This window comes from Heloderma suspectum, chromosome 5 (genome assembly GCF_057233095.1).
Source record: "Heloderma suspectum isolate Gila_16-S chromosome 5, 16-S_ref, whole genome shotgun sequence".
NCBI classification, from domain to species: Eukaryota; Metazoa; Chordata; class Lepidosauria; order Squamata; family Helodermatidae; genus Heloderma; species Heloderma suspectum.
Window position 1 is genome coordinate 164,497,290 of NC_139462.1, and position 13,715 is coordinate 164,511,004.

A 13,715-nucleotide genomic window follows, 5' to 3' on the forward strand; every position below is an offset into this window, starting at 1 on the left:
GAGAGCTGGACTATAAGGAAGGCTGAGCGCAGAAGAATTGATGTTTTCGAACTGTAGTGCTGGAAAAGACTCTTACGAGTCCCCTGGACTGCAAGGAGGTCAAATCAGTCTATCCTAAAGGAAATCAACCCTGAGTGCTCATTGGAAGGACAGATACTGAAGCTGAAGCTCAAATATTTTGGCCACCTAATGCAAAGAGAAAACTCTCTGGAAAAGACCCTGATGCTGGGAAAGACTGAAGGCAAAAGGAGAAGGGGACGGCAGAGGATGAGATGGCTAGATAGCATCACTGATGCAATGAATATGAACTTGAGCACGCTCTGGGAGAGAGCGTAGGACAGGAAGGCCTGGCGTGCTATGGTCCATGGGGTTACGAAGAGTTGGACATGACTGAACAACAACAAATCCCAACAATTTCACAGTTCTGTCAGAAGATGTCCTTTGGGGGGGGGGGGAGAATGTATTTGGAAGTGTATGGGTTTATAGATACTTAGGTGCAGTTGTACATTTTATATATACTGAGGTGCAGTTGTACAGCATTTAAAAAGAACAGAAAATTCTGTTGGTACAAGAAACATATGAAAATGAGTACTGGGACAAGGAATAAAAAAATGAAAATAAATGTAAGAAAAGTGCTGACCTGGATGCACGCACAGTATTTGCAAAGCGTCACATGTGATTCATTCTACAAACTCTGTACAGAAAGCTACAGAGATGCCAGAAATCAATATTTAACTGTCTAAAAATGTGTATTGAGCCTTAGGTACTGCACAGGCTGCATAGTGTGTACGCAATCCAGCCCATGTTGGCTAGACAGCAAAACCTCAGGTTTCCCTAACAAGCTTCAGGCAAAGACTCCTGGCCAATTTCCCAGAATTGATAAATGGAAGAAAAAAAACAATCATGTGAACGTGCCACATTACAAGTATCTCAGTACAGTTATGCTCAGTGTCACCTTCCCACCCTAAATTGGATGCCTCAGTGGTAGTACATACTAGGCTAGAACACCTGCAGCTGTCATTTAGTTGTTCTGCCTAATTTGACCATCAGCCAGTGAGTAACAGCTGGTGAGAGCTCTTAAGCCCCACACTATGTGCTGTTCAGTTGCTAAAGAAGAAGCTAGCCAGCAACAGGAGAGAGCGTAAACAGACAAACACAAAAAGGACATAAGAAAGCAGGAGGACCACTAAAACTGGCAAAAGAATAGAAATCACATGGCCAAATAGCTAGACAACCTCTTATCCTTCAATTACTAGTAATTCTTAAACAAGTCTATGCCCAATGTCCATGGTTAACTTAGAAACAGGGTTAAATCTAGCCTTTACAGGTTTTTGCCTGGACTGGGTCAGGGCTATGCATGCTGCCTTAACCCCCAATGTCCCCATGTGTGCTAGGGTTCGCCCCCTCAGTTCCCGACAGGTCTGAAGAATCTCCACATGATCTGATAAAGCAGAGTCCCCAATTACTTGAAGAGTTCTATGCAGGTAGAACTCTCTGTGTGATCAGGGACTCTGCTTTATCAGGGTCCCCATGTGCAGAATTCTACTTGCATTCAAGTGAATACGAGTAGCACTCCTGCTGAATACAGCAGAACTCAGCAGCAATACTCCTCTGGCTGGGAGGTGAAAGCAGGAGATGCAACACTGCAAGCAGTAGCTGGCATGTTTCTTGCACAATAGATTCTGAGCTGGAGCAGTCTCTCTTAGTGGTAAGAGCTTGGAAATTTAGCAGTTTACAGGAGTGCTTAGCTCATCCCAGTACTAGTTTGAGGCCTGTTTTTCTAGATGATACGTTCTTTTCTTAAAACAGATTATTAAATATCACTGCAGAAATATTCAAACGCATGTCATATGCATGCAGAAAATTATTTTTGTGCCTCCTGCTGTATTCATAAGTTAGACATCTCTTTTCCAAAACTTAATTTACTTCTATTGGAAATAACAATGACAGAGAATCAGCTGTCAAAATGTGCAGCAGATAACAGTTCTCAATTAAATAACAGTTCTGGTGAAAGCTGCTATGGCACCTTCAAGAGAAGGTACCGCTATTGTGGTGCAAGTTATACACTGGCTCCCTCAAGTGGTACATTGCTGAACTGCAGGATTCTCTAAGTAGAAATGAAACTAAGGGAGCAATCCTATGGCCACTAGACAGTGGCTAGACGGCCATAGGATACCTGGTTTTCCAGGAACCAACCACCCCCCTCTTCTGCGCTGCCTCAGAGGCAGCATGTAACATCCCGGTGCTCCGCACTCGCAAGAGGAGCAAGGAGCGGCTGAAAAGGGGCCTTCTGGGGTGGGGAGGACAGAAATGCCTGTATGACAGCCTCCTCCACCACTCAGTCCTCCCGCAGCTAGACAGCCACAATTGGCTGTCTAGCCGAAAATGCAGGGCAGGAGAAGCACGGAGGGAACGATCCCCTCCATGCTTCCCCTGCCCTGCATTGGATACGTGGTCGCCCCTGAGTTTGGAGGCGGCCGCCTATCTGAATAGGATTGTGCCCTAAAAGTACTTTTGCTTCAGAACACAAGGAATTCTTGTAACAGATTACAAGATTTAAATCTACAACCAAAGAGTGGAGGGAGCATATTTAGTGTTGCCTTTTATGAAGGCAAATAGCCTTCTCTTACTGATGTCTCCAGCAACTAGTAGAGGCCTTTGATTCTGAAGGTAATATATAGCCATCATGACTGGTAGCCATTGATAGCCTTATTCTCCATGAATCTGTCTAATTCCCTTTCAAGCCGTCTATGTTGATGGCCAGCACATCTTGTGGTAGCAAATTCCATAATTTAACTAAGTGCTGTGTGAAGAAGTCCTTCCTTTTGTCTTTTCTGAATCTCCCACCATGCAGCTTCATTGAAAGATCCTGGGATTATATAGAAAAACTTCTCCTTATCCACTTTCTCCACACCACACGTAATTTTATAAACCTCTAAAAAGGTTTATAAAACCTTTTATAAGCTTACTCATTTTTTTTACAAAACTAAAAAAACCCCAAACTTTGTAAACTTTCCTCATAGGGGAGTTGCTCCAGGCTGCTGATTGTTTTGGTTGCCTTGTTCTTCCAGCTCTACAATATCTTTTTTTGAGATGTGTTGATAAAAACTGTGCATGTATTCCAGGAGTGATCACACCATAAATTTGTATAAAGGTATTATAATATTGGCAGTTTTATTTTTTACCCCTTTCTTAATGATTCTTAGCATGGTATTTACCTTTTCATTGCTGCTGCACACTGAGTCAACATTTTCATCAATTCATCTCCACCATGATCACAGGAACCCTTTCCTGGTTAGGCACCATCAGCTCAGACCCCATTAGATATTCCAGCTAAATCCTTTGCTAAGGGGTTTTCTCCTTTTTTAGCTTTACAACTGCTGCTAAAACTGGGCTAGCAGATACATGAAACTGAATTGGCAAAATACCTACGAACTAGTTCAGGAATGATCAGTAGATCAGGCTGAAAACTCCAAAGGAAAGGAACTACAAAGAGAAAGAACTTATTTCAGAGAAAAATAGGGAAACGTGTGGAGAAATTGTAATAAACTAAGAGTGCAGTCATGTACACCAACCTTCCTCAAACTGGTGCCTTCCAGATTTTGGTCCAGTTTTGGGCTACGATTCAGAGCATTCCTGACTATTGGCCATGCTGGTTGGGGCTGTTGGGAGTTGAAGTTGAAAACATCTGGAGGGTGCCACCTTGGACAAGAGTGCGATACACATTTATTTGGGAGTAAATCTCATATTGAACTCAATGGGCTTATTTCTGAGTAGACAAGTATAGAATTGCACTATAAAGGGCTTGTCTCTCAAATCAATTTTAGGTCTCCACCCACTTATCATAAGTGAAAATGGACTAGATGTTGTATGCAGGCAATCATTACTCCATTGTGTTCCATCACTTATCTTTGAAGACAACAATATTTAAAGACCTAAACAAATTCAATATATTTAATGATATATAAGACATATAATTAAATATTGCTGTCTTTAAATATTTTGTCTTCAACAATATTGTTGTTGTTTTAAAAAAATTAAGTCACTTCACACTATACTACACTTACAATTGTTCTTCTCTTTTTGCTTTTTTGTCAGAAACCAAGTAGACCGTTCCAAAGCTTCCATGTCCAAGTTTTTGCTGAACACTGTATCTTCCTGCAATCAATGTCTTTGAGCACGTAGAAATAGTTGCAAGAGGACTACCATGCTTAACTACTTCTTGGAATCTCAACATTGCTCCATACAGCAGAGCTAGCTAAGCATTTGTACTGAGTCTACAGAATTAAAGGCTCCTTTATCTTGATATGCACATGTATCACCTGCAAGAGAAAAAAAGCCTAAGATGTACTTCTTACTACTTGTCGTGACAGCATGGGTGTTTCTCCTTTCGTTCTCCTGTGATTTTATTGTTGTTTTAAATTGTATGTTGTTCTGGGAGCCCTGGTGGACAGAAAAGCAATGTATTATTAATAATAATAATAATAATAATTTAAAAGCATGAAATATGGCAATGAGGAGCTAAGACATACTGAGAAGGCAATGAGTCTAGCTGAGATGCCTACAAGTTGCACAGGCACCATGCCATGTCTACACTGGCCCCAAAGCTAGTCATCATGGGTAGTATCCAATCTGGCACTAGAACTAACATAAATTATGTTGTGCTAGCATAAGCAACTTCTAGTGCAACACCAAGAGCATTTGCTGGTGCGCCGGGTTTCACAGGTTTCCCTCTTAGGACTGCAGTAGAGGTTGCTTATGCTAGCGCAATGTAATTTACATTAGCGCTAGTGCTAAATTGGATACTGCCCCATATCTCCCCAAGACTACCGTGCAAAAGACATTCCTGCCTGAAAAGGAAGCAGAGAATCTAATCACTTGGGAGGTGCAAGCAGGGTTGTAACTAATAGTCAGAAAATGTCAGCAGTGCAAGCAGGGTTGTGATTGGCTAATAGTCAGAAAACATCAGTAGTGTAGATAGGTCTTTTTCGCCTGAATCAGTTGTGATGTGGGCTAATCCTTTAAACTTGTACAACAAAAGGAAAATGGGGAAAGAGGTGGTCCATGTGTTTATTAATAATAAGTAGCAATATTTGCAAGATGGCAGACTATCTGCATTTCTAACTTCCTCTTGCAGTTGACTGGATATTATATTCCATTCCTTATTTTTCTAAAATGCTCTTACAGTATTGCCAGCCTACTCCAAAGAAACTAAATTATTCCACAACATATTTGTAAGCACTAATTCCAGGATCCCAAGTGATCTCATGCCTGCCCTACTTACTTACATAAACACTTCCTTTTAATCTTCTTTGCTTGCCATTTGTGTCCCACCTCTTCATTTCCTTTCATTTTCTTCTTCTACTCAGTTAATAACTTGTAGCATATTGCATATGTGCAGATTACTATTTCTTATGCAACAAGCCTCCTTTGTGCTCTTTGTATTATCCCTCAGCATGCACCCATCCTGCGCACCAACATGCCAAATTGTTCCTTTTAAAACAGTGAATTAGATCCTTATATCAAGAGACACAAAATCTGAGTCGAGATCATGGATGACACATGAAAAATCCCAGCGATTATAGTGTAATTTTTTACTACCACCATCTCATTGTAATTATATAGATTTATGTCATAAGCATCTGTGTGGGACAGATTGATTTCTCTCTGACTGCAATCCTGTGCTCAGCTAAGTCTGTGTAAATTCCACTACTAAGTTCACCAATTTATTTTGAATTTTCGCACTTCTTGTGATGTATTGTACATTGCAGTTGACAAACACCATCAATATTTTAATGGCAGGAAATCTTCCTAATAAGTCTCCTCAGCATTAATTCTATAGATTAATTCACATTACCACTTTGTCTATAATCACTCTGAAGGTTTACAATCACAGTTAAGGTTCCTAACTATTTTGGTGGTGCTGTGGTTGTTTTAATAACCGCAGCATGATTTGTAAAATTATATTGTTTGTTAAACAAACAAGTTTCATTTTAAAGTTGCAGAATGTCTATGTTTAAACAGTGGCTTTCTTCATCAAACTGTTCCCAAGCTTCAATGAGGCTTATGAGTCTGTAATTTGTGACAATAACACCATGCGTGTGAAACTGTTCTGACACCCAGCTGCTGAGATACTGACACATCCTGTGCCAAGGACTTGTACTTGGCAGTGTGATTTCCTAATGAAGTGCACCAAACTGCTAATTACTGAAAGTGATGTTCACAATAGAACAAATGAATTGTAATCTTGGCTGAAAAAAGAAAACACTTCAGTGAGACAGAATATGAGCATCTTTCTAATTCCATGCCCTCCTACAAGAAAAGAGGATAACAAAAACAATGGTAAAATGCGAGTATTATGCTGAGATTACCAGCAAGGAGAACTCCTGTTTCCATAATTCTCAGTTTATCTCACAAAGACAAGCAGGCCATAGTAAAGTCTGCAAAGCAAAAAGATCTGCTGGTATTTTTCCATCTCCATGTTATACATTTTCCATGTAAAGATAGAAGAGCTTTATATAACTAACATCATCTAAAATATGCAGCTAATACTATTGAACTGCCTTACATGGTTGCCTTCCCCAACACGGTATCCTCCAAACATTTTGGACTTCAACTTCCATCAGTCCCAGCCAACATGGTCAATGACCAGGGATGATGGGAGTTGCAGTCAAAACCATCTAGAGGTCACTACGTTGTTGCAAGGTATGTGAAGTGCTTTGATGATTCTAAACACGCTGCTAGCATTATAGTCACATAGATAATGGCTAATCTGTGTGTGTCTGTGCAGTAATGATGTCTCCAGCATTAGGTCTGGTTTTGACATTATTTTTCTCAACAAAGATCTTAGCACTTGCTGGAATTTCATTGGAAGCATATCAGCTTCATGCCAGAATGTATTCTGCCCATCAGCTTCCAGCTTGCTCACAAAATTGAGTTGAAATTGGCTGCATCTAATCATTCTAAAACCACATTGATCCAGTAAATAATCAATAATAATCAGGGATATAATTATTAATCGTAAAGTGCTTAAAATCTCTAGGCTTAATCAATAGTAATCAAATGCTTAAAACTGGCCTGAGGGTTTATTTAATATTGAGGAAAGTCTGTTGGGGTTGATCAGCTGAGATGGTTGGCATAAAAACATCAGAGGTATCACACTGAATTGTTCTTGTTGTTATTATATTATTTTGCCAAACACATGATCAGTACATTGTATTCAATATGTACAGCTCCAAGGAGAAAAATTGTGGACAATTTACTAGAAGTTGACCAGAATTATCAACAATTATGTTTAAAACAGTGATTCGCCCGAGGCTGCCCACTAATTCAGGGGTTTGGTTGGGGTTTTTACTGAGGTACAAGTCTCTAGTTACGGGACTACAGCGCAACCTTATATACCAGTATTCTCCAACTTGCTGCCCTCCCGATGTGTTGAAGTTGAGAAGCCCAGGCTGGGGACCTCCTGCTATCAGCTCCTGAAGAATGGCCTGAGACAACTATACTCTGACGTTGTTGTTTTTTTGTTAACATTTGTTTGTTTTGATATTTAAAAACTGTAAACTGCCTTGGGTGCCTTGGCAGAAATCTGGCTTAGAAATGAATTAAATAAATACCCATAATCTCCAGCCAGCATGGCTGGGGATGATGGGAGTTGTAGTTCAACACATTTAGAAGGCGCCAGGTTAGGGAAGACTGGTAAATACACTGACCGCAGATTAAACCATCCAGAGGAATGCCCCCGTTACTCATTTCCATTTGGGCAATCATTACCGATGTGGATTACAAACTGCCACCCTGAGAGACTCGCACAACATGACAACCCACACTCAAGGCTGAGTATGTGTTGTCGTTGAACTGTGGGTTGTTGGGTGGTGTAAACCCAGCCATGCTAGCAAACCATGGTTTGTTAACTACAAACAACCCATGAAGAGAACCCCTGGTTTGTTGCTGGGTTGTGAACTGTTCACGCTTAACAAACCCACAGCTCAACGACGTGTCGGGTGTCGTGTCACTGAAAGAGCAGCAGAAGAAGGAAAGCCCCCTTCTTTTTTTAGCTACGCGGGGTGATCAAAGTATATTTAAAAGGCAGCTGAAGACCTCTGGAATGGGAAAATGAGTGGGAAAGGAAGCTGAATTCGGGGGAGAGGTTGCTGGCTGTTTATTTACCTTGTCCATCCACACGACCAAGATATAAGAGGAGGAGGAACAGAAGAATCCAAAACGTAGGAGCGAGTGAGAGGGGTTTGTATACCTCGCTCTAGAGCCCCCTCCCTGCCTCCGTCCCCCTTTTCTTTCTCCTTCGCCCAGGTAAGTTCGCCCCGCCCTTCCCCTATGTTGGGCTTGCGTTGCTAGGAGATGGCGCTTTGCATGACGGGAAGGCGCGCTTCCGCGTGGCTGAGGCTAGAGAAGAACGGCAGGGAGAAGATGGCCGGATGGCGCGCGCGACCGCGCTGATGACGTAGCTGTCTTGCCCCGCCCTCTCCTTCAGGCCGGGCCGCTTCCTCCCGGCTAAAGTTGGGGGCGTTTGGAGGAGCGCTCCGAGCGCAGGTACGTGTACGCGTCCAAGTGGCGGTCCGTCTCCAGCCGAGGCCGAGCGGAAGATTGAGCGAAGTGGCTCCGCCCACTCCCGGTGTTTTTCAGGCGTTTGCCTCCTCAAGGCAATTATTAGCAGGGCTGCAGGAAGCGAAGGTCTAGGGGAGCTGCCTCCCTTAGAGGTGGGAGCGGAACTGGCATGTCCCTTGTATTTGTTTCTGAGCTGCCTGGCAGGCAGGAAACCCAACCCATTCAACTCTCTCCCTCACTACTCCTCTATGCTAGAAAAAGCTGGACCTGTTGAATTTCTGCCTGTCACGGGGCTGTTGAAGAACAGTCCTGTCAGAATTGCAGGGAGTGGGGGATAGCGCCCCTATCAGGGGGACCCGCGCCTGGAGAAAGAGCTGCATTTCTAAAATGAGAGGCAGCAGGGCTTGAAGTTTCCTCAGAATCACGCACAACCCTTCGGGTGCCACTTTCGTTCTGGCAGGTGTCCTGTACCTTTCACAGACGCAGGAGGGGCAAAAATTTGAAATGCATTGTTTTCTCCGTGGCAGTGTCATCTCCCCACTGGCTGCTCCATCATGTACTCAGCTCAGCCACCATGCGTGTGTTGGGTGGCAGCTCTCAAAGGAGAATCAAAACTCTTGGACCCGAGATTTTCCTAACTACGTAGAAAGCTCAGTGCAGTGTACATTCATTTTAAGGAAGTTATGATCTGCAAGAAATTCTTAATTTTGACTGTGCTGCAACTTTTAATACACAGTTCGGACAGTCATATCTTAAATCCTCAGATGATGACTTTACCTCTTCAACTTTACATGGGCCATTTGCCTGAAAGTACATAGGAAAGTCACTGATGTTAGCACCTCAGGGAAAAACTCAATAGTCCTCTGGTGAAATTAAAATAGTAAAGTGACTTTGTAAAGACTTTCACACATTTTATGACTGGGTTGGAATTAATCCTAAATCATGACCAAGAATAGCATGAGAAATTGCTCCCAACAGGAATTTCTGGAGAGAATTATGTTGCCAGTGGTAACTTTTAATTGTTTAGCAAATCCCACTTTTTATGTAAAAAAAAAAAAAAAACCCCAATCAAAGGCATGCCCAGAAAGGAAACATGTCAATTCTGCCAATTAATCTAAGTATGGAATAGAATAATAACTTAATACACGAGTAAATATGACAGAATTGCAGCCAATAGATTCTTATGTAGGAGTGCAGTTGAGCTCGGTGGTTCTTCTGAGTAAACATGCACCAAAGCATCAACTCAAATGTGTTTCTTGTAAAAAAGTGGAACATTAAGATTCTCCACACACATTCTTTTAACCTTCTGTTGACTGTAGCTTAACAGCAAGGCTGTAGGTCATGATGATTATAGTTGTATTTCTGCATGTCAAGAGGTATTTTTTTATTTCTTGGAAAGCATAATTTCACCTCATACATGGACATTCAAAGCCTTTAAAAGTAAAAGATATGCCAATTAGTGATGGAGTAGATTCAAGAATTGGGGGGGGGGGGTTGGACACATGATCTGTCTCAAAGGTCAGTTTTATTTTGGGCCCAGAGCCCACTGAAGTATGAAGGTCAATATGAAATAGATACGTTTTGATACAGTGCTTTTGAGAATCTTCAGCCCCCTGTTTTTCCGCAAACCTATCAGGTGAGGGGAATGGGAGGAGGCTGCCACAAAAATAGGAAACAGTCCCTTTGGCTCTTGAACATCCCTGGGCAGTGCTGTTCATGTTTGTGGCAGCATCTTGCCCTTTGCCCTGAGGCCCTACGGTTGCCAGAAACTCCCCACCACCAGTTGTTTCAGTAAAACCTTCTTGGTCGTGTTGTGTTTCTGCCAACTTCATTGGAAGCATGATGAAGACTTGATTCAGAATTGGTTTGCAATTGAAATGTGTTAATTTTGTACAGTGGGGATAGGTCCATTGATCAGTAATGCTAACTTCATTAACCTACTGAAAATTGTGCAGTTGCAATTCTTATAAGGAATAACTCATTTTGAACCTAAATAATTCTATGGACTTGTTCAGAATGGTTCCCACCAGGTTTTTATATATTCTAGGTCTTTTTAATTGTTCTGTTGTGCATTACATTTGAAAACTTACTTCCTTTCCTTTTTTCAACAGGGGCATTTCAGCTCACTAGTATGGGCATCCAGGGATTAACGAGTTATGTAAGGGAACACCATGAGTTCTTTGTTGACCTGCAATTGAAGAACACAAATGTAATAATTGATGGAAATAACCTGTACCATCGCCTTTACTTTGATTCAGATCTAGACATCCAGCATGGCGGGGATTATGATTCTTTTACAGATATCATAAATGAGTTTTTTGAAACGTTGACTCTGTGCAACATACAACCCTATGTTGTGCTAGATGGAGGCTGTGATGCATCTGACAAAAAACTTACAACCATAAAGGAAAGAGCTCGAGAGAAGATTCAGTCAGCTCATTCCCTCTCCTGCGGTGGTGGAGGAAGCGTATTGCCTTTGCTCACCAGAGAGGTCTTTAAGCAGATCTTGACTAAATTACAAGTGCCTTTCGTCCAGTCTATTTCAGAAGCAGACAGGGATATTGTGTCATTAGCCAATCACTTGAATTGCCCCGTATTAACTTTAGATAGTGACTTCTGCATTTTTGACCTCAAAGCAGGCTATTGTCCTCTGAATTATTTTCAGTGGAGAAACCTTTGCACATGCAAAGACTCGCAAGACTGCTACATCCCAGCAAGGTGCTTCTCGTCAGAAAGATTTTGTAAGCATTTCAGCAATATGAACAAAACCCTCCTGCCTCTTTTTGCGGTGATGAATGGCAATGATTATATTAATCTGCCAGCTATAGAAATGTTCTTTAGCAAGGTACACCTTCCTGTTGGAAGCTCCCGGCAGAAGGGTCGAAAGCATGTCCGCATTCAGGGGCTGCTGAACTGGCTGTCTCGTTTTGCTGATCCTGCTGAGGCTATAGAAAATGTACTGATATATATTAAAAAGCATGAGAAAGAGGAAACAAGACAATTTCTCTCCACTTTTATGGAGGAATATGAACCATCCAGTATCAATCTCAAATATTTTTTTGAGCATGGAGTTTATGAATCTGAGGAAGCAAAGGAATTAGAATTACCTCAGTGGATTCATACTGCTTTAGCTAAAGGCCTTCTAGCACCGTTCATTAGTGATGCCCTGATATTAAGAAGAACAATCCTTCATGTTCAGGTGGAAAATATGCAAAGGACTAGTGCTCATGTCATAGCACTGCCAATTCGACAGGTTATCTACAGGCTACTTCTGAATGCCTCACAGAGTTCACTCGACACATCCCTGAGCAAACAGCCAGCTTCATCCACTCCCATTTTCCGTGAATTTGATAGAATCCAAAAAGCACTCAAGAAATCATTTGTTCAAGCAGCAGTACTGTCTGGAAGTTTTGGTGGTGACCAGTATTCTCTGACTACATTAAATAAGGTAAATGCACAAAAAGACATGCATAAACAAACATGTTATTCATTCATTCATTCATTCATTTCTTTCTATACCGCCCAATAGCCAAAGCTCTCTGGTCGGTTCACAAAAACTAAAACTACAGAGCGCAGCATAAAAGAATATGAAAGCTTAAAACCACAATGTAAGAGTTCAACCAGAATAAAACCTAGCTGCAATGCAGAGATTTAAAATACAGATTTAAAACACCACAGCTAAAAGATTAGGAAGCTAAAATACTAAAATACTGGGAGAATAAAAAGGTCTTCACCTGGTACTGGAAGGAGTACAGTGTAGGCGCCAGGCAAACCTCTCTAAGGAGCTCATTCTACAGTACAATCTCAGTAGGGTTGTGCATATACTTTTAGTTTTCTATTTAGTTTTCTCTAGAAAAAGTGTGGCGAGTGATATTGAGTACAGAATCTAGCTTCTTGAGACTACCAGCTAAGTGGAGCAATCCAACTTGCCTCATCCAAAGCCCTGCTAAACTCATGCCAGTAGGACAGAAGGGAGGGAGGAGCAACATTTACCTCCCTGCCTTCCATTTTTTTAAAAAACTGAAAAAATGTCTTTACATTTCAACCAGTGGGAGAGAATTTATATACACCAGCTGCAGGGCTGGCATACATTTCCCCATGGCTGGGGCATGCCTGGGGACAGGGAGTATTTTGGATCCTGTGCATCTAAAACTTCTAATCCATCGCCTTTTTGCCTCCACTGAAATTGGAGCTCCAATACTGGAGAGGCAAATTTAGAAGTTTCCGTGGGGGCTGAGAGAGGGCATCCAAGGTCCATCCTTGGAGAAGGAGATCCAATCTATTCTCTGGCCCCTGGGATGCCCTCTCAGAGACCATAAGATTGCAAGCTTAAATATTAATTTAAAATAAACATATTTCTGTCATAGCTGTAAAAATACACATGAAAATGCACTGGCAATGTCTGAAATGTCAAAATTGCTGAATAAGATCGCCAGTAGCTAACAGGCAGTGCTTCAGTGCTCTCTATAATTCCTTGCTCCATCTTTGACTAGCAGACTAAAGTATATACAATTATGCATTTATGTTGTATAAAGTTTGCACATTTGGATAGCTGTTTATTTTATATAAAAGAAGCTATGCAAAAGTGCATAATTTATATAGGATGCAGAAGATGGATTTTCTTGGTGCAGAACCTTGAATGTTTTCAGAAGTCTTATAGCAGTATGCAATCATTAGGATTGAAGTTATTGTAGCCTAGTGTAGAGGACTAGAAGCTTGTCAGTCGTTGGCTGTGAGTGAGAGAGAGATGCCAGAGTGTATGACTGAAAATGGGAATAATAGCCTTATGCATAACTGAATTTACACATATGCATGTGAGTGGATGGGTACATATATTCAGATATCTGCTCTATCCCAAAGGGTCTAAGCAGCTTGCCCAAGATTTAAGGTTTTATATTTAAAAAGGAAGGGGAACCATAATCCAAAGTTAATGGAATTTTCCTTGAACATCTCCAAAATAGTTACAGCCCTATAGTAGTGATTCTGAGAACAGCTTACAGTTGTTACACATGTTTATATAAAAAGGTGATTGTCCAGTATTTAGAATCAGATTGTTTTCCCCCTCTTCACTAGTTCCACAGGACGACTGACCAATGAAACAGAATTCTTTACAGGACATATATTACAGGGGAAAATGCAATAGAACATGA

The 13,715-nt window shown here is 41.4% G+C and overlaps 2 protein-coding genes across 5 annotated transcripts in view; one reads left to right on the top strand and one right to left on the bottom strand.

The window, feature by feature from the left end:
• NEK11 (NIMA related kinase 11) overlaps positions 1-8,318 on the bottom strand; it is a 132,806-nt gene extending 124,488 nt beyond the window's left edge. For both annotated transcript variants that reach the window (XM_084858202.1, XM_084858201.1), the window contains exons 1-2: positions 8,170-8,318; positions 4,068-4,443 (exon numbers count right to left, since the gene is read on the bottom strand). In XM_084858202.1, coding sequence (XP_084714328.1) covers positions 4,068-4,237 — 170 coding nt within the window. In that variant the 5' untranslated portion in view covers positions 4,238-4,443; positions 8,170-8,318. The remainder of the gene's footprint in view (positions 1-4,067; positions 4,444-8,169) is intronic.
• Positions 8,319-8,370: 52 nt separating this feature from the next.
• ASTE1 (asteroid structure-specific endonuclease 1) overlaps positions 8,371-13,715 on the top strand; it is a 61,782-nt gene continuing 56,437 nt past the window's right edge. For all 3 annotated transcript variants that reach the window (XR_014792311.1, XM_084858204.1, XM_084858205.1), the window contains exons 1-2: positions 8,371-8,550; positions 10,677-12,013. Coding sequence is in view for 2 of the 3 variants with exons in the window: in XM_084858204.1 (XP_084714330.1) it covers positions 10,697-12,013 (1,317 nt within the window). In the remaining variant the exon portion in view is untranslated. The remainder of the gene's footprint in view (positions 8,551-10,676; positions 12,014-13,715) is intronic.